We start from the raw sequence: 20,450 nt of genomic DNA, 5'->3' as shown, positions 1-20,450 counted from the left end.
CAGTGAGGAAATGCTGCAGAGCAGAGCCCCTGGTGCTCTCTGGATGTTACTGGGCAGCTCGGGGTGCAGAGCGTGGCCAGAACTGGGGTCAGGCACAGGCTCCACATCCCTGCCAGCCACCCACCACCCTCTGGGACCCACCCTGGGCTCGTGTCCCTTTGGGGACATCCATGGCAGCCGCTGCGTCTGAGTCGCCTCTGCACCCAGGGCACAAAGGGAGCTCAGCCAGCTCCGGGGGGACAGGGAAGGGAGCACTGGAACATTCCCTGTGCCTGGCAGCTCTCCCTGCTGGGCCAGGGTGGGCTGTGCTGGAGCTCCACAGTGACAGCTGAGTGACCAGGGAGCTGCTGGATGCTCCGGAGCACACGGAAAGGGATCGGCACCGGGGACAGAGCAGAGCACAAATCATTGGAACCTGCTCCTCCTTGGTGCTGAGGGGCTGGGAAGCAGAGCAGCACCCCGGCACAAAGGGGATGATTTTCCATCCTGGCAAGCTCAGCCTGGCCCACGGGAGGAGGCTGAATTGAGCATGGATGGGCAGGAGGCAGGGGAAAGGAAAGTTTTATGTTGGGGCGCTGTGTCTGGAGGAGGCTGGCCATGACAAGCAGGGCGTTTGGTGATGCCAGCCCACTGTGGCAGCTCGCCAGGGGCTGTGAAGGGGCACTGGGTGGCTTTTTTAGCTGTTGTTTCCTCCCAGCCCCTCTCCAGCAGCAGAATCCTGTCCTTGGTGCATTTCTGGGGAAGGTGTTCAGCCTTTCCAGCTGCCCCTTACGGCCCTGTCCTGCAGGGATGCTCAGGGAACATGTTCCAGCTTTATCAGAGGATTCCAAGGATGCCAACACTGCTTGTCCTCTCTTCAGGCACAGTCAGCAACCACAGGGACAGCAGGGCACTGTGCTTTGGCAGGCCAGTGAGAATTCTCTGGCTCCAGGAGCTGGACAGGGATGCAGCAGAAGGCTGATGCCTGCTGGAATAATTCCTCCTCTTCCTCCCTGGTTTATTTTGTCTGAATGAGGGTGCTTTCACCAATTCTGAAAACAAATGAGAGAGCTCTGACTGGGGAATTGGCTCTTTGCTAGAGCTGGAAATTTTCCTACGAGTTTGGGTTTTGTATGCATGGGGGAAAAAAAAAAAAAATCACTGAAACTTCAGTTGAGGGACATTTACATGACACTTTTAAGGACAAAGCCCAACCTATGACCCTCTTCTGTCTTGTTTTCCCTGGTAAATCAGTACCTTTGTGATTGAAGTGCTAATTAGGAAGAACCAGGTTCTGTCTAGCCACTCGAATATTGCTTGATTGCAAGATTCCTTTCGAGGAAAAACCTGTCAGTTCTTGGAGCCGTTTCACTCCAAGTGGGCTCCGTGCTGGGGGCTGGCTGTGCAGGAAATTCGGATCAATCCAATTTGGGCTAATCAGGGATCTGAACCTGGATTTCTCCACGCCTGCCCCACACAGCCAAGAAGAAGCCAGTTCTTGGAAAACATTTACTCAAGTAGAGCAGCACCAAGAGCTCCAGGAGATTTAAGGAGGGGACCCGATGACTCCCAGATCACAGTCAGTGGGACAACAGCGCTTTTCCCGGAGCATCCTGCTCCCTCTGCAGCATCCCTGGGCTCTGCCTGCCTGCGCTGCAGCCCTCTCAGCAGCCTCTAACGCGTGTTCCCACGGGGGAGCAGCAGCGCTAAAGCGCTACCCGTGTTTGCAAACTGCCCACCGAGCGCGGCAGCCCCGCGAAGCGCCGTGCTTTGCTCGCCGGGCTGAAGCACAGCCTGCTTCAATCTTGTATGTGCTCAAACTAAACCATCGTGGCACTTTAATATACTCCAGGCACAGCACCTCCGAGAGGGAGCCAACCTGAGCAGGCTGCTGGAAGCCTGAGCTGAAACGGTGTTGGAGCTGCCCGCAGGATGGGCTGAGCTGAGGGGATACTGATGGGAAGGATGCCTTTTCCCAGGGCTACCTAAAAACAGAGGCCAGATGAAATTCAAATAATAAAAAGCAGTTCTGTTTATGGAAGGGCCATCAGGGACATTTAGGGCAGACAAAGCCCCCCAGGGGCTGCACCCAAAATGGACAATGGTCACGGGTTTGCACACTTTGATCCCTTTGGGCCATTTGCACATTGGGGTTCATCTCCCAATTACAGCTTCAGCTAATGAAGTCATTGACCCCAAGTTTGCTGCCCCCCAAACCCACTTTTTTACATCTCTTGGGGCCTGAGGAATTGTGTCTGAGCAGAATGGGGAAGCAGCAGCTCACATTGTGTGTGGAGTTTGGAGTTCTGCACTAAAGATCTGCAGGATTGCACAAAGCTGAAATCCTCAGGCAGCAGGAAAAACACAGACTCACATTTCTGCGCCCCAGGAGCTGAGGTGCAGCCACCCCGAGAGCTCTGCCTGGCCAAGGGAGAGGATCTGGGGGCTCACAGCGTGTGCTGCTGTGTCAGTGGCGTGGTTGTGGCAGCCCCTGCTCCTTCTGTGGGCTTGGCTGGCTGGAGGGGAAGGCTCAGACTGGTTCCACTGGCTCAGGCTCCACTGGGATGGCTCAGACACAGCGGCACTGAGCAGATTTTGCTCTCCTGACAAGAGGGACTTGCTTGACAAGGGCATGTGAAGGGAAGACAATGCCCTGGACACGCAGGAGGGGTGGGACACTGCTGCTGCTCGCTGCTCAGCGGGGTTTGCCCTTCTGCAGGAGAACTCTGCTACTTTCTCTGCCTACTGGCCTTTGCTCTGTGTTGCAGGTTCCCTTCCACATGAGTCCCTGAGGTTCCTGCTGGCAGCTCCAGCAGTGCCCTGCAGAGGTTCCCTCCTGCTCCTGGGCTCAGCAGCCGAGGCCCCTCCAAACCTGCTTCTGCAATGGGTGGGTTGTGAGCACTGGTAAGACCCACGAGTCGTGTCGCCTTGGCTGCTCTCTCCCTCCTCTCTCGCGTTCTCTCTCTCTGTCCTTGCTCCTTCCTGCCCATTTATTTCTGTTCTCCATGTGCTCTGCTGTTCTGTCTCTGGGGTTTTCACTGTCAGGTAATGAGGAGCTGTGGGCCCAGTCAGTCTTGGAGATGCCGAAGAGACGAGACATCCTGGCTATCGTGCTGATAGTTCTGCCCTGGACACTCCTAATCACCGTCTGGCACCAGAGCACCATTGCTCCACTGCTTGCAGTGCACAAGGGTGAGAGAAACCAAACCAGCCCATGCCAAGCCCGTGCATCCCCCGCTTCGTCCTCATCTCCTCTCTCATTTCATTCCTCCATGGCAGCCATGCTCATCTCAGCTCCCAGACCATGCCCATGCAGGAGCCTCCCCACCTCTGCTGTAGGAACAGCCCAGTGCCCGTAGGGCTCCTTCAGAGGCACCCAACTGCACGCCATGGGATGTGCTCGCTGCGCTTGGAGAGCTCTTTGTGGCCTAAATCCAGAGTGCTGCCTCTCTTTGTTCCCCGGGAGAGGATTCCCTCCCCGCCGGCCTTCGCAGCGCTCTGCACACAAAAGTTATTCCGGCAGGGAAGCAGAGAGAAGAGAGAGCGGAGGAAACAAAGCTGCCACTCGAGGCAGCTGCTCTGGGAGACGGGAGGCTGAGAGCTCTTTTTAAGGCAAGCAGGAAAGCAGTGCTCTTGCACTTGAAGGAGAAGGCAAGAGCCAGACCTCACCTGCCTGCAGGTGTTAAAGTGCTCGGAGAAAGCTCCTGTCACACTCTGCAGTAAATACAGCCCTGGTCCAAATCAGGGGGCTCCAGAAGGTTCTGAGGGAACTCTTTTGGCCAGAAGTATCCCAGTTTGGTCCTGCTCTTGGCAATATCTGAGGGCTAAAAGGGCTCTTGGGGGCTGGAAGAAGCCACGCTGCCTTCTGCCATCTTTCTTCCTTCTGCTGTGGGGTCGCTTGTCTGGGGAAAGGAAGCCAGCTCGGTTTCAGGACCCTTTCATCCTCTCTGGTCCATTTCTGTGAGGGATTCTCTCCCCTTTCAGTGTTTGTCCCCATCCTCCACAGCTGCTTATCCCTTTGCTGGACACTCTGATGTGCAGTTTGGGTTGCAGGAAATTCAGTCTGTACTGAGCAGTTTTCCCTTTCTCCTGACGTCCACCTCTGAGGCTTTGGGCAGGGAAAAATGACTGTGATCCCTTCTGGAAGCTGGGCAGCATTTCAGAGGATGAGGGATCTAAAAGAGGACTTGAAAGATGAGCAAAAACACTCTGCCTCTCTGTACAGCAGTTTGATCACTGCCCTAAAAGCTGTTTTCTGTGAATGGCCTCTGCAGTTACAGCACAGAGACTGCTCCAATGGTTCAGTCAAGGACTCACCAATGACTTTGATGAGACACACCTCTGCTTCTCAGAGCCCCCAGTGGAAAGCAGAGACCAACCCGAAAGCTCTTGAGAGGAATCATTGTGTTCTTGCGTTTCTGAGATGTTCTGCTCACAGGTGCTGAGGGAGATGTGCACCTCCAGCAGCATTTCCCCGTGCCAGGGCTCACAGCTGAGCCTCTGACCTGCAGGCCTTTGCAAACTGTCTCGGGCGCCGTCCTGCCTAATTACATTTGTGTCTGTGTCCAATGCATTTGGCAGGTTTATTTCTGATTTGATTCTCTGCTCTCTGAGAGCTCTGCTGAGCGATGCTGAAGTGCTTTGCAGCACACAGGGCCTGACAGCAACACGTGTCCTGTTCCCTCCCCCAAATATCCACCCTTCTCTGTCAGTGCCATGGGGTACAAAGCCTTCATTTGGTGTAGGAATCCAAGTCTGTGCTGCTGGAAGAATAGCATGCTATGAAAAAAGCCATGGGTAGTCCCCTGCTGGGTCAGCTCTAATGGCTCTCTGTTCCCATTCTTTCTCATCTCAAGTTCCTGGTTAAAAAAAAAAAAAAATAAAATAATCTATGGCTCAAAGTGTTCTGAGCCCACTGGAGAGGCAGCCTTACATCCTGAGTGGGTGTCCCCCTTCATCTCTGCAGACTGTGGCATTCCTGTCACTCTGCAGTGGAAAACGCAGAAGTTTCACCCTGGAAAAGCGGCAGGTGTGTTCAACACTGGTTTTCCTTGAGCTGGTTGTGAACAATTTGCAGGGATTTTATACATTTGGATCAGAGTATCTGATCTTTAGGCTGTTCATTGCTCACATCTGCACCCCTGAGGGGGCAGCTATGTTCAGGGGCTGGAGGGGCCTTTTTGAGGCAGGGGAAAGTCTCTGCAGAAAAAACCCCTACAATTACAGGCTTTCATTTCCACTCTCCATTTCTGGATTTGAAGTGTGTTTTTCCCCACTTCTCTGTGCCTGTCAGAGAGCAGTGGGCACTGCAGTGTCCTGCCCAGACCGTGCTGCTGGGGATCTTCACTGGCCTGGTGTTTTCCACCAGTTTTTTCCCTGCCTCCCAGTCCTGGTGCTCCAGTTCCTGAGTGCAGACCTGTGAGTCCTGCCCCACCGAGTGTGGTGCCAGAGCACTGGAGTGCTTTAGAGACGATGGCTCATCAGTCCACAGGGAGCTATTTTCTTTATCTAGATCTACTTGCTCTACAATCCCATCTCTTCTGGCTGGTTTTTGAAGCTGTTTGTAGTGAGCATTCAACCCAGCTCTCCAGGGCTCTCAGGTGCTGGTTTTCTAGAGGCAGAATCTTCTCTTCTCACGTGTGTTCGTCCCTGATGCCTTTATTTATCCGTGCCCTTCTCTATGAAAGCCTCCACCCGAGCCTGTTTCCTCTCCTGGCACCCACGAGGGTGACCCGCTGGTGGCCGCAGCCCGCCGGCTCAGCCCCGGGGGCTGCCGGACGCCCGAGTCCATGCGGCTTTCTCTTCTCTCCACGCCCTTGCCCAGATGATGGTGGTGACTCCCAGCGTGATCTCGCTGCAGGCTTGGACTCCAAGGAATACTGCCTGTCGGACCGGGACATTGTGGAGGTGGTGAGGACAGAGTACGTTTACACGCGCCCGCCCCCGTGGTCGGACACGCTGCCCACCATCCACGTGGTCACCCCAACCTACAGCCGCCCGGTGCAGAAGGCAGAGCTGACCAGGCTGGCCAACACCCTCCTGCACGTGCCCAACCTGCACTGGATCCTGGTGGAGGATTCCCAGCGCCGCACGCCGCTCATCACGCGCCTGCTGCGGGACACGGGGCTCAACTACACCCACCTGAACGTGGAGACGCCCCGCAACTACAAACTGCGCGGGGACATGAGGGACCCCCGCATCCCCCGCGGCACCATGCAGAGGAACCTGGCCCTCAGGTGGCTGAGAGAGACCTTTAACAAAAACAACAGCCAGCCCGGGATTGTTTACTTTGCTGATGATGATAACACCTACAGCCTGGAGCTCTTCGAGGAGGTAAGAGCCTGCTGGGGGGATGAATGTGGCTGATTGGGCTGGGGAGGGGGTGAGAGATGCTGTGAGTGAGCTGAGGAGGTGCTGGGCATGTTTTCTCCTCAGCTCTGGATCACTCTTGGCTCTAGTCACTGCAGCTGCGCTCTGGTTTTCTTTGGTTACCCTGTGTGCTTCCAGAGTCAAAGCATCCCGTGGGAAGCAATGGGAACCCTGGTTTATCTGTGGCGTGTGATCAGGAGGCAGCTCCCATGGAAAGGGAGCTAATGAGGAGCTGCCTTCCCCTGTGGGGAGCCTTGTTAGGGCTGGAACATCCCCCTGCTGTCCGACGTGCAAAGCAACCTCAGCCATGCTCCTTCCTCGCCTCATCCCGGAGATTTCCAGCTGATCTGGTGTTACCCACCCTCCTCCTCCACCACTTGGCTGTCTGTTAATTCCCGTCTGCTCTTATCTGAGGGATCCTTTCCCTCCCCTGCCGTTGGCCTTTGCCTGCTCCCATCCCCGGGTTAAATTCCTGGCTGTCGGGAGCCTGCTCTGCACAGACCCTGGCTGAGGCAGCAGCGCCCTGTCAGAGCCACCCCTGGGCTGTGTCAGCGCAGCCACGGCCTTTCCAGGACGTCCTGGTCAGAGATGTCCTCTGGCCTTGTCTCTGCCTTGCTGCACACACGAGGAGCAGGAGTTTGTCAGAGATTTTGCTTCCCCTCCTGGAGAAGCAGAGCCCTCCCTGCACTGCCTGGAGGAGGGATGTCTCTGTGCCAGGAGTTGTGTGCAGTTTTTCCCCCTGGAGCTATTCCTATTCCAGCACCTGGGTGTGGATGTCTCCCAGGCTGCTATCAGCAGGCAGAGGGGCTGAGATCCTCTCCTGGAAGTTTGCAGCTCCAGGGCTGAATCTCAGCGTGTCCTGACAATCTGGTTGGGCATGAGCAGGGGAAGCTTTGCCATGGGCTTTTCCACCTTTGCTCTTTGTTGCAGCCCAGCTGGGGCCCTAAATGAGCTCCTGTCGTCAGGGTTGAATGGTCTTACAGTGCCAGGTACCTCACCTGGCTTCCAGCTCAGAAATTACCTGTTCCCTTGCTCTCTTGAGGCCAAACTCTTGCAGCAAGGAACAAGAAAGTAGGATTGCTTCCTTCCCCACCAGCTGCCAGTTTTCATAGCAGGGGTCTCCTATTTATTTCCTCATGCATGCCTCTTTCCTTTCCCTGAGGGCTCTCACTTTAGTTTGCACAGCCACAGGAACACGCACGCTTTGAAAGCTGAAAGTGAACTCAGACTGAATTTCTTTCTTCCCCCGTCCCCTTTGAGGCTGGCTCTGGCAGCATCTTGAGACAGACTCCTCACATGAATAAAGCAGAAAGGGTTCCTTCATTCACTCGTGTGCTGTGCTGGTAGAGGCTTCTCCTCTCAGATATGTCTCTGCAGTTAAGGTCACTGAGCCAAGGAAATGTGCTGTGAAATGCAGGAGACACACATTATTGTTCCCTGTGGACGGGGGCTGCCGTTAGCAGCTGTATAATGCAGAAGGGCAAGTGCCAGAGCTCTTCTGCTCTCGTTTGCAGTAATTAGCAGTGATGAGATTAGCTCTGGGAGATCCCTGATCTAAGAGAGCGAGCTGAGAGCAGAACGGGAGGCTGAGCCTGCCAGGGAGCAGGGCAGGGTGCTGGGGGGGAGTGGCACTCAAAGCATCTGCCGTGGCAACTGCAGGTGGTCAAAGGGGCCCCTGGTGGCTCCGTGCCATTTCTGGGGACCACAGGGAGCAGAGGCACTTTTGCTCACCCTGAGGTCCAAGGAAATCTCTCAAAGGGATTCCCAAAGCGGAGTCACTGCTAACTGAGACATCCTAGGGGCTGCACGCTCTCCAAGGGAGCGGATTGTCCTCTGTGGGTGCTGTGGGGAGCACAGCGTGTCCCTGTGTGTGCTCCACACTCTCAGTGAGTGGATTGTCCTCTGTGGGCGCTGTGGGGAGCACAGCGTGTCCCTGTGTGTGCTCCACACTCTCAGTGAGTGGATTGTCCTCTGTGGGCACTCCGGGGAGCACAGCGTGTCCCTGTGTGTGCTCCACACTCTCAGTGAGTGGATTGTCCTCTGTGGGCGCTCCAGGGAGCACAGCGTGTCCCTGTGTGTGCTCCACGCTCTCAGTGAGTGGATTGTCCTCTGTGGGTGCTCCAGGGAGCACAGCGTGTCCCTGTGTGTGCTCCACACTCTCAGTGAGTGGATTGTCCTCTGTGGGCGCCGTGGGGAGCACAGCGTGTCCCTGTGTGTGCTCCACACTCTCAGTGAGTGGATTGTCCTCTGTGGGCACTCCGGGGAGCACAGCGTGTCCCTGTGTGTGCTCCACACTCTCAGTGAGTGGATTGTCCTCTGTGGGTGCTCCAGGGAGCACAGCGTGTCCCTGTGTGTGCTCCACGCTCTCAGTGAGTGGATTGTCCTCTGTGGGTGCTCCAGGGAGCACAGCGTGTCCCTGTGTGTGCTCCACACTCTCAGTGAGTGGATTGTCCTCTGTGGGCGCCGTGGGGAGCACAGCGTGTCCCTGTGTGTGCTCCACACTCTCTCAGTGAGTGGATTGTCCTCTGTGGGCACTGTGGGGAGCACAGCGTGTCCCTGTGTGTGCTCCACACTCTCTGAGTGGATTGTCCTCTGTGGGGAGCACAGCGTGTCCCTGTGTGTGCTCCACACTCTCAGTGAGTGGATTGTCCTCTGTGGGCGCCGTGGGGAGCACAGCGTGTCCCTGTGTGTGCTCCACACTCTCAGTGAGTGGATTGTCCTCTGTGGGCGCCGTGGGGAGCACAGTGTGTCCCTGTGTGTGCTCCACGCTCTCAGTGAGTGGATTGTCCTCTGTGGGCGCTCCAGGGAGCACAGCGTGTCCCTGTGTGTGCTCCACACTCTCAGTGAGTGGATTGTCCTCTGTGGGCGCTGTGGGGAGCACAGTGTGTCCCTGTGTGTGCTCCACACTCTCAGTGAGTGGATTGTCCTCTGTGGGCGCTCCAGGGAGCACAGCGTGTCCCTGTGTGTGCTCCACACTCTCAGTGAGTGGATTGTCCTCTGTGGGCGCTCCGGGGAGCACAGCGTGTCCCTGTGTGTGCTCCACACTCTCAGTGAGTGGATTGTCCTCTGTGGGCGCTCCGGGGAGCACAGCGTGTCCCTGTGTGTGCTCCACACTCTCAGTGAGTGGATTGTCCTCTGTGGGCGCTCCGGGGAGCACAGCGTGTCCCTGTGTGTGCTCCACACTCTCAGTGAGTGGATTGTCCTCTGTGGGCACCATGGGGAGCACAGCGTGTCCCTGTGTGTGCTCCACACTCTCAGTGAGTGGATTGTCCTCTGTGGGCGCTGTGGGGAGCACAGCGTGTCCCTGTGTGTGCTCCACGCTCTCAGTGAGTGGATTGTCCTCTGTGGGGAGCACAGCGTGTCCCTGTGTGTGCTCCACACTCTCTGAGTGGATTGTCCTCTGTGGGGAGCACAGCGTGTCCCTGTGTGTGCTCCACACTCTCAGTGAGTGGATTGTCCTCTGTGGGCGCTGTGGGGAGCACAGCGTGTCCCTGTGTGTGCTCCACACTCTCAGTGAGTGGATTGTCCTCTGTGGGTGCTGTGGGGAGCACAGCGTGTCCCTGTGTGTGCCCCACACTCTCAGTGAGTGGATTGTCCTCTGTGGGCACCATGGGGAGCACAGCGTGTCCCTGTGTGTGCTCCACACTCTCAGTGAGTGGATTGTCCTCTGTGGGCGCTCCGGGGAGCACAGCGTGTCCCTGTGTGTGCTCCACACTCTCAGTGAGTGGATTGTCCTCTGTGGGCGCTCCAGGGAGCACAGCGTGTCCCTGTGTGTGCTCCACACTCTCAGTGAGTGGATTGTCCTCTGTGGGCACCATGGGGAGCACAGCGTGTCCCTGTGTGTGCTCCACACTCTCAGTGAGTGGATTGTCCTCTGTGGGCACTGTGGGGAGCACAGCGTGTCCCTGTGTGTGCTCCACACTCTCAGTGAGTGGATTGTCCTCTGTGGGCGCCGTGGGGAGCACAGCGTGTCCCTGTGTGTGCCCCACACTCTCAGTGAGTGGATTGTCCTCTGTGGGCGCCGTGGGGAGCACAGCGTGTCCCTGTGTGTGCTCCACACTCTCAGTGAGTGGATTGTCCTCTGTGGGCTCTGTGGGGAGCACAGCGTGTCCCTGTGTGTGCTCCACACTCTCAGTGAGTGGATTGTCCTCTGTGGGGAGCACAGCGTGTCCCTGTGTGTGCTCCACACTCTCTCAGTGAGTGGATTGTCCTCTGTGGGGAGCACAGCGTGTCCCTGTGTGTGCTCCACACTCTCTCAGTGAGTGGATTGTCCTCTGTGGGGAGCACAGCGTGTCCCTGTGTGTGCTCCACACTCTCTCAGTGAGTGGATTGTCCTCTGTGGGCTCTGTGGGGAGCACAGCGTGTCCCTGTGTGTGCTCCACACTCTCAGTGAGTGGATTGTCCTCTGTGGGTGCTGTGGGGAGCACAGCGTGTCCCTGTGTGTGCTCCACACTCTCAGTGAGTGGATTGTCCTCTGTGGGCCCTCTGGGGAGCACAGCGTGTCCCTGTGTGTGCTCCACTCTCTCAGTGAGTGGATTGTCCTCTGTGGGCGCTCCGGGGAGCACAGCGTGTCCCTGTGTGTGCTCCACACTCTCAGTGAGTGGATTGTCCTCTGTGGGGAGCACAGCGTGTCCCTGTGTGTGCTCCACACTCTCAGTGAGTGGATTGTCCTCTGTGGGGAGCACAGCGTGTCCCTGTGTGTGCTCGCCCGCAGATGCGCAGCACCAGGAAGGTGTCGGTGTGGCCCGTGGCCTTCGTGGGCGGCCTGCGCTACGAGTCGCCCAAGGTGAACGCGGCGGGGAAGGTGTACGGCTGGAAAACCGTCTTCGACCCGCACCGCCCCTTCGCCATCGACATGGCCGGCTTCGCCGTCAACCTCAGGCTCATCCTGCAGCGCTCCCAGGCCTACTTCAAACTGCGCGGGGTCAAGGGCGGCTACCAGGAGAGCAGCCTGCTGCGAGAGCTGGTCACCCTCAACGACCTCGAGCCCAAGGCTGCCAACTGCACTAAGGTACGCTCTCGTCCGGGCGCCGGGGGGCGGAGGGGCCGGAGGGGGAAGACACCCCGGGTTCCTGTGTAATTCTGTCGCTTCATAGAATCACAGAGCGTCACGAGTTCAAAGGGACCCGCAAGGATCATCCTGCCCCAGTAATCCCGCCCTGGGCATCCCTGGGAGTGGTGTCCAACCCCTCCTGGTGCTCTGGCAGCCTCAGTGACCATTCCCTGGGCAGCCTGGGCAGTGCCCAGCACTCTCTGGGAGAGGAGCCTTTCCTTAATATCCATCCTGAACCTGTCCTGGCACAGCTCCAGCCGTTCCCTGGGTGTTCAACACAGAGAGCAGGGATCAATGCCTGTCCATGCACTGCCCCTCATGATGAAATTGCAGATGGCTGTGAGCCTCCCCTCAGTCTCTTCTTCTCCAGGCTGCTGCTCTGCATTTGGAGGGAGCACACCCCCATTTCATGGAAGCTGGGAATGGGGGATTATGTACCAAAATGTGTGGAGGGCACTTAATCCCTTTCACTTGCAGGCTGCTAGTGGTTGCATAAGCCTTGAAATACAGTCTTCTCTCCCCTGTAACTGTATTTCTTCTTTACATTACCCCTAAAAATATTATTTCCAGGGTGGGTTTCCCTGTTTCCCTGTGGCCTCGCTGATCCCCTGGAGCAGAGAATTCCATGGGAGAAATTCAATTTATCATGAATTCCCCAATGGGGGGTTAAGTGCTGCGACACGCTGAGGTTTGGCTCTGTGGGCCCGTGTGAGCTGACACCCAGGAGGAACAGCCACAGCCCTCCCTGGCTGTGCAGAGAAGGGCTGCTCACACAGCCTCTGCCTCGCTGCCAAGTCGTCCTCTCCCTCCTGACATCTGTGCAATGTCTGTGCTGTAGGTGCCCACAAAAACCTGGATTTTTTTTTTCTCTGCGTCAGAGATAATACAGAAATGTTTTAGTGGCTGGGGAATTGCTCTGAGCTCCAGGAAGCTCCGTTTGGGGGGGATTTCACTGCTGTCAGCTGACTGATCAGCGCTGCCTGTTCACGTTGCTGGGTCAGGGAGCAGCGCCCCGTGTGCTAAATAACACAGAAACCACTGATGGTTCTTCTCCTGAAGACTTCCCGGTCTGAGATGAGAGATGAATCTGTCTGGGCTGACAGGGAGCGTGGGAGGCACCATGAGACAAAGCTGGTTGGGGTGACAGGCATCAATCACAGCCCATCTGCCACAGAGGTGCTGTCAAGGGCTTTGAAGCTTTTTTTTTTGAGCAGTTCCCTAAATACTGGAGGTGTGGTCGGGGTCCCTCTGAGATCAGAGTAGCACTCTCATTCCTTTGTCTGTTATAAACATCAGCCAGCCTGATTTAGAGAGTCTTTATCGCTTAATTACCCCAACAGAATTGTTCTTTTATTGCAAATAAGTTGTTATAGCCAACAGCCCCAGTGCTGGATCCAGGTCTCCATCTTTTTGGGATAGGAAAGAAAATGTGACCAACACCACTTGCCTGACTTCCATGTGCACTGCTCCAAAGCCATGGAAAAAAACAGGAACCTGAATGTTCGGCAGCGCTCTGACAAGGAATCCAGGAATAAGGAGGAGGAGCCAAGGGGAAGGAGCAAGTCTGGGTTTTATCTGATACCCGCTGTGTCTCTCTGACTCCACATTTCTGTGGTTATGGCTGTCCAGCGCTGGGACAAATAACCCAAACAGCCTCCCAAGAGTGGGGACAGAGATTGGATTAAAATTAGATCGCCGTTCCTGGGCACTGTGTGGAAATAAATGTGTTTCCAACAAGCAGGAGAGATGGACAGGCTGCTTTTATGCTGTGCACAGAGGATTAGGGGTGTTTACTCCGTGGCCAGTTATTCAGTTTGGTCCATCGTCCCTGCTGTAAATAAACACCTGTGCTTAAAGGCTGGGGGTGGGAAATGACAGCCCTGGAGGGACACGTGGAGGAAGGAGAGGAAGGAAAATGTTGTTTCCAGGCAGGAGGAAACAAACGGTGCTGGAGCCAGGGCTGTGACACAGGTCGGGGATGGGGAGGAAGCAGCAGGGATTGCTGCCCAGCATCGGAAGCAGACGGAGTTTCTTTTCTTGGCCGGGCTGGGGAGAGCTGACAGGGGTCCTTGTTGTGGGCTGAATGCTGTCTGCTCCTGGCAGGCTCCGAGCGCAGCTTTGCAGGTTGGGCTCTGCCTTTCTGTTTCAGCCGGCGCCAGCAGCCTCCATTCCCCTGGAAATCTCCAGTTCTGCTCTTACTCACCCATTTTAGCAGGAGAAGACTCTGGGCCAGCAGCAGAGAAGGACCGAAGCCAGCTGTGGCCTGGGGTGCTCTGACCCTGAGATCAAAGCTCAGGCTCCCCTGTCTCTGCTGTGCTCCCAGCACTTGTCATGCTTTGCTGCTGTTAAACATAACCACACACCTGCTTTGCAGGGAGATTTACATTAAAAATTATGATGTGCTTAGACGGAGTCATTAAGGAGGGATCAGAGGAATGCGTAAGATAAGCACAGACATCTGTTCTCCAAAAATGCTGCCTTCTCTGTGTGCACTGCTGGTGCTGGCAATATTGATCAGAATTCAGCCCACAAACGCACACTCCTGCAAAAAGCTGTAGTTTAGGCCAAAGATCACACATCCTGCTTATTTTGTTGGATTTGGGAGCTGCCCAAAATGAAGGAGAAAGTCAAGAAAGTTGGTATTCATTTTTGAGGAGAAAGTTATCTCTCCTTATGAGGAGGGAAAGATCGATTTATCCTGGAGCTGTAAGGAAACACGGCTCTGTTTGCAAGGGCTCTCTGGAGTTCTGCTGTTTGCACATTTCCCCACGCCCCCAAAGCAAACCATCCTCTCTTCCATCCCTTGGCACAGGAGGGAGGTCGGAGATTTGGCATCCCCGTGAGGCTGATGGAAGGGAGGGACATTCTGCTCCCCATTTTCTGTGAACAATCTGCAGTGACCTCAGCCAGGGAGGACTGAAGCAGAGACAGGGGCCCATGGGCACCGCTGATGCCACAGCTGGGGGAACATTTTATGTCAGGATGGAGAACGGGGAGCACAGCTGCCCTTTCAGCCCAATGTCTTTTTTTTTTCTCCCCCATTCAGTAGTTTCCATTTCAAGCAATTCCTGAATCCCTCCTGGGAGGGTTTGTGTGCTGGAAACACCGTAATTCCCTCCCACTGCAGGTTGAACTTTTCTGTTTGCTTTTCAATCTCCTGTTGGGAGACAATGAATTGCTCCACTGTGGACATGAAGCCTGGTGATCTCCTAGATCTGAGTCCTGTGATTCCGAATGGCAGGGCTGGAAGGGTTTTGCAGTAAAAAAAAACCTTTTCAAAAACTTTTTTTTGCAGTAAAAAACCCCTTTATTTTTAAAAGGGAGTCCCTCAGTTGGTCTGTATGAAATCACTGCTCAGGAAAAGTCAGATATTTGGTCCCCCTCACTGTCTGGTCTCTTGTGAGAGAGCCAAAGCTTCTCTGAGGCATAAAACACACTGCTTGTTGGAAAAAAAAAAGAACCAAGCACTGGCTGAAAGGAAAAGCAAATGTTTTTGTACTAAATGGTGATGTACCTCCCACGTTAAAGAGCTCAGCATGAAAAATGGTAAAAGCTGCTGTATCAAGCTGTAAACCCTGAAAATGGCTCCGTTTTAGCTCGTTTAATCTGCCCTTTTTTTGGCATTTGGCTTTAACAGTGCACAAGTGGGATCCCACGGAAGGAGAGCACCGCTGGTGTGTGGTTGTGGCTCTGTGCTCTGAGCGTGTGGAGCTGCTGAAGAGTGAGTGAGTCCCTGGGCAGGGCTCAGAGTGCCAGGAGGGCAAAGGGCTCTCACCAGCTCTGTCTGAAGAGGAGAACTGGCTGCAGGATTTCTCCAGCCCCCCCCGTTTATCCTTTCCCCATCACTGCAGAGCCCTGAGAGCCACTCGTGAGCCCCAATGGGTTTTGCCTTTTCCCGGGCAAGCAGCGCAGTGATTGCGGCAGCGTCGCTGCCGTGGGGAGAGCAGGGCTGGAATCGGGGGTGCCTTTGACGGGCGGGCTCTGAAGTGGTTGTGGGGGACGATGAAATGGATTTTTGGACCCACTCCAGCCAGCAGTCGGTCTGTACTGCTTCAGTGTTAGCAGAGATTTAAGCTCCACGCAGGAGGTGACTGCTCACATCAGAGACGAATTTGGTCAAACAAGCTCCTTGGGAAGGTGGGGGAAGGTGCTCTGCTCGAACCAGCAGGGCTTGAAAGGTGCTTTGTTCATCCTTCAGAAGCGGAACGTGGCCTGGATTTTCAGGAAGGCAGGCGCTGGGTGGAAGAGGTGTGCAGGGTTCGGTGTGCAGGGGATTGTCATGGCAACCAGAGGGAAACCCCACGAGGTGGGGAACAGCCAGGCACAGGTGAGGGGATGCAGGGAACCTGCTCGGAGAGGATAAAGCTGCTCCCAGCGATCCCCGTTCTAGGGGAAAGCAATGAGTATAATTGAGTATTTTAAGCATCTTCCAGAACCGTCTGAGCGCAGCAAGCAGAAACAATTTCCTCTAACAGCCCCCCGGAAATACTCAACCACCTCAGATTTTGCCAATTCTCCTCCACAGATGTTGATCTGTGTGCAACTTCGCTGCCAAGACCGAGGGAAGCTCTTAGGAGAAGCTTCAGATCTGCCTTAAGCAAGCTGGGGAGTGGTTTTAATACCTGGGACAGAACAGGGGGTGGCTGTATGGGGCCAGCATCCCAAAGGGGTTGGGGAGGGGGTTTTTGGGGGGATCCATGGGGTAATGCTGGGTCATTATGAGACAGTGGGAGCTCGTGGGAAGAGGGGAGGGTTCTGGAACCAGCTCCTGCCCCAGCAGCTCTGGGGCAGCAGTGAGTCCTTCCCAGCTCAGTGACACTCCCGTGGCTTTTTAGGCTCTGGAAAGGATTTCAGAGCGAAAAGTGGTGCCAAGGTTAGGGGGCAGAACGACGCCTGCTCCCCGGTAACGGATTTTCAGGGAAGTGCCGAAGAATTCGGGTTACATTTCCCCCAAGCAGAGGCAGGGGTGGCGATGGGAAGGGCTGGCGGTGCCTCTGCCCTCACAACATCACCTAAATGTCAGGAATTCGCATTTCCCCTCCCAGCGACTCCCCAGGCCGAGGGCGTAGGGCGATAACCGAGAACTGTGGGGCAGCAGGGAGGTGATTCCCCGGCTGGCAGGGAGCTGCCTTACCCCATTGCAAGGCTGATGAGCCTTTGGAGGGAGCTGCTCGATAACTACATGGAAGGAGCAGGTTAATGCCCCACGGCAGCGCGCTGTAAAACGGGTAATTTCTGTGCACTGTGCCTTTTGCAGAGCAGCAGCTCTGCCTAAATGAAGGTTTATGCAAAGCCCCTCTCGGCGGTGGATGCACCATTAGGCTCCAGGGTGGCTGGTTAAATTGCACTATTGATTTAATGTGCAGGGATATTTGTTAGTGCACTGGAGAGGTGCAGCTAATGACTTCTGCCGGCTCCTTCAGATTTTAGTCTGGCACACGAGGACAGAGAAGCCCGTGCTGGTGAACGAGGGCAAGAAAGGATTCACAGATCCCAATGTGGAAATCTGACTGTGCATGGCTGAACGGAGACCAACACCAGGTAAGAGCACGGGTTTGTGACAGCAGTGAGAAGCTGCACAAGGGCTGGAGAAGGATAAAAACCCTTTTAAATGTGCTTTTTCATAACCCTGACCTTCCCTTACTGCTAAACTTCTCAAGACCGTTCGTTAATCTCTCTTTTTTAAAGTTAATTTGTTTTTGAGACAAAATGCTAAATGCCTGCTGGGAGGTTGAGGGGAAGAGAAATGCAGGGAGTAGGAGTTTAGGCAGAAGTTGCAGCATTAAGAAAAACCCTTGTGTAAACAAGATTGCCTTATTGCCTTTCACACAGCTAAAGCACAGGGGTGAAGGGTGTGGATTCATCCACCTGCAAACGCCTGAGGAAAGCTAAAGCAGTACCAGCAAAAAGAGTTTTGGCCAGGCAGAAGCTTTCACTGAGGGAAATAATAAATTTAGACCCACACTGAGGGCACAGAGGGGCAGTGACGAGTATGAAGGTGTGGGTTAAAGCCCACCTGAGGTGTTTGCTCACCTGAGGAGAGCTTGGGGTGACTTTTGCAGTGGAAAGGAGCACGGAACACACACTCTGATGACATTTCATCATCATTTGTTCATTGGGTGTTTCTGCAGTGGGTTTGCAGGAGTGAAGGCCAAGCTATTCACTTGTATCTGCACCCAGCCTGTGGAGCTGTCCTTCATCATCATGGGCAAAAAAAAAAAAAATTAAATGCACAACTCCCTTTCACTGAAGTGTAGAACCAGGCCTGGAGGAAGAGGAGGTTGCTGCTCTTGATTGCTGAGAAGCAAGAGCAGGAAGGGTGTAGATCTGCTCAGCAGCAGGGAATTCTTACCTGCAGTGAGCCCCCTTATGTCCCATTCCCCGGGGGAAGCAGGATGGAGCCCTGCCTGCTGCTCTGTGGCAGGGCAGGGCAGGAGGAGAGCCTGCACCAGGCTCTCTGTGCCAGGGAGAGGACTGGCAGAGGCGCCGGAGCTCTCCCAGCGCTGCTCCCCCGGCGCAGCCGCCAAAACCCGGGCTCTGCAGCGGGCCAGCGCTTCGGGGCGGCTCTGCAGCGAGGCGCAGGGGTGACATCCGCGCTGCTTGTGTCTCTGTTGCAGAAGATTTCCTCCCGCACAGCCCGCGAGGTTCCTCCGCACAGCATCCACCCTGCCAGCCAGGCGGGAGCCGGGACCTCTGCCCGCTCCCACGAGTTTTAGCCTCCTGAAAACGAACCGACACCGCATACACGAACCGCCCGGACCCCCCCTGCCCTTCCTGCCGCGCTCGGAGCACCGGCAGACGCTCCGGAGGTGGAGAATAAAGCACAGAAAGCCGGGACTGCTGAGGCTCCGCGTGGGATGCGGCCGCAGCGAGCGGAGAGCCGCCGGGCACCGGCTCTGCTGAGAAACACCGACCTCGTGGCCATGTGTGCGCCAGCCCGAGCAGCCCTCTGGCCCTGGAGGGGACAGCTGCCTTCCGAGATGGCACCCAAGCCCTTAATTTTAAACCGAATCGGTGTTCGCTACGCTGCACAAGATGGGATGGGTTTGGGGCGAGGGGGAGAAGCAAGGCAGGTTAGAACAAACCCTTCAAGCATCGCTGTTCTCTGATGTCCCTCCCCTTTTCCTGCCCCGGTTTCACACTTTGGGGGGCACCCTGATGTTCTTCTGTGGTCGTGGAAAGGTTGGGGGTGGAAGGGAATTTAAAGGTCCTCTAGAGTCCAACCCCTTGCCATGGGGCAGGGACACCTTCAGCTGGAGCAGGTTGCTCCTGGCCTTGAATATTCCCAGGGATGGGGCATCCCCCACCTCTCTGGGCAACCTGTGCCGGTGTGACACCACCCTCATTGTAAAAATTGTCCTTGTATCTCATATATCCTCTTTAGTTGAAAAGCACCAACCCCTGCCCTATCCCTGCTAAAAGGTTTGTCCCCATTTCTCTCACGAGAGCCCAGAGTGGGATGGAGGGACAGGATCAGGGAGCTGCTGATCACCACCGGTTCACCCCCGATCCTGGATGGAGTCATGTCTCCAGCATGTGGTTCTCTAAAAACGCTAGAATAGCTGGAAGTGGGGTTTAATGAGATTGTTGGGGCCGTACACCGTAACATTCATCCAGATCTTGGTCCTGTTTAGCCCTGATTTGGTGAGCATTAGGTGTGGGATTCTCTGAAGGGTGCTCCTATGTAAAGGCAAATTTCCACTCTTAAAATCTAAAACTGCTTCAAACTAGGGATTGGACGCTAAGAGGTGATTTCAGTGCATTTCCCATTTGACTGGAGTGTATCCTTCAGCCCCAGCCCCTTTTTCTGCTGCTGCAGAGCTGGTGTCTAAAGCCACCCTGGAGCAGTTCCCAGCCCCCTTGGATGGAGAGAGCAGCACCCTCGGGAAGGGGATCCTGGGCTCAGGGCTCTGTTTATTCAGCATCTGGTGGTGCTGCCACCCTGGGTGATTCTGAGACTGCCAAACCTGCTGAGATACAAACTGAGGTACCACAGGCCCCCTCTCCCCTAAATTCCCTCCCCCTCCATAACTGTTGTCAAACCTTTGATCACCCCCCCGCCGCTGTCCCAATTCCTTCAAAAATTTTGAAGCACAATTTTACCTTTGAACTGAAGGGAAAAAAAAAAAATGTAATCCTGCAATAGACTTGGTTATTTTTAGCCCTAACACACAGAACTATTAAAATGCTCTGGGTTTGATTGTTGGCTTCACGGTGCAGAAGTCTCCCCTCGGACTAATGACATCGTGTATTTCCTGATATTTCAAAAGGAAAATATTTTTTGTAAGTTAATTTTCTCCCACTGTATATCAGAACCGCTGGGGAAAAGTCAGAGTCTTTAGCTCCCAGCCACAGAAGCCTTTACAAAAATGTTCCTTTTAGATGCAATGGCTGAAGCACTACTTGGAAAGAAAGTGTTGGATGCTGCTGGCTGCTCTATGGGAACAGGTATTGTTACCTTGGATTAAAACTCTGCACTCAAGTAGATTTATTCTGTTATTGTACTGGCCTTCCAAGTTCCCTTCAGTCTGCAAAGCCCACAGCGGAAAGAGACATTTTTCCAAGGACTACCGAGTTCTCATAGCATTGAAATAGTTTCCAACTGATGTCCTCTCCGAGCTGCATGTTTTGGTTCACTAATCTGAATTCCAGTCCCTGCTGGGTTCCAACCTTCCCTCCTTGGAAGGAAATAACTTTCAGAAAAACGCAAAGGACCGAGTCTGAACACAGCCCTGCACATTTGCTCTGGCCACAGGAGCCTGGGTCCCTTCAGTGCCCCAGAGCTGCTGCGGCCCTGGGGAGCAGAGATAGGCGTGACCAGACCTGGCCAGGATGGAGTGTGTTCCAGCTGCACTGTCTGTTCTCACTTTTAAACCAACTGTATTTAAATTTGTTAAATAAAAACGATGGTTTCTAAGAGCCAGAATAGCCTGCACCTCCCTTACAGACACAGCCTGGTGTTGTCTCTCAGAGCCTGAATCCTGGAACTGGCACAGAAAGCAGCGACTCCTTGGAGGTTCTGAAGGATTCACAGCTCAGGTTTGATCTC

General features: G+C 54.9%; 1 protein-coding gene across 5 annotated transcripts in view; it reads left to right on the top strand.

Moving 5' to 3' along the window:
• Window positions 1–20,334, top strand: part of B3GAT1 (beta-1,3-glucuronyltransferase 1) — a 37,742-nt gene extending 17,408 nt beyond the window's left edge. The window contains exons 2-7 of one of the 5 annotated variants that reach the window (XM_040085201.2): window positions 2,748–2,866; window positions 3,025–3,171; window positions 5,840–6,312; window positions 11,063–11,359; window positions 16,825–16,942; window positions 18,019–20,334. In XM_040085201.2, coding sequence (XP_039941135.1) covers window positions 2,863–2,866; window positions 3,025–3,171; window positions 5,840–6,312; window positions 11,063–11,359; window positions 16,825–16,911 — 1,008 coding nt within the window. In that variant the 5' untranslated portion in view covers window positions 2,748–2,862 and the 3' untranslated portion in view covers window positions 16,912–16,942; window positions 18,019–20,334. Of the gene's footprint in view, window positions 1–2,747; window positions 2,884–3,024; window positions 3,172–5,803; window positions 6,313–11,062; window positions 11,360–16,824; window positions 16,943–18,018 lie in introns of all 5 variants that reach the window. The other 4 variants (XM_040085200.1, XM_040085202.2, XM_040085206.2 and 1 more) reach the window with 4 other exon arrangements.
• Window positions 20,335–20,450: the final 116 nt, after the last annotated feature.

Source organism: Hirundo rustica, chromosome 23 (genome assembly GCF_015227805.2).
Source record: "Hirundo rustica isolate bHirRus1 chromosome 23, bHirRus1.pri.v3, whole genome shotgun sequence".
Taxonomy (NCBI): domain Eukaryota; kingdom Metazoa; phylum Chordata; class Aves; order Passeriformes; family Hirundinidae; genus Hirundo; species Hirundo rustica.
Note: the sequence above shows the minus strand (reverse complement) of the source record. Positions and strands in the feature narration are given on the sequence as shown.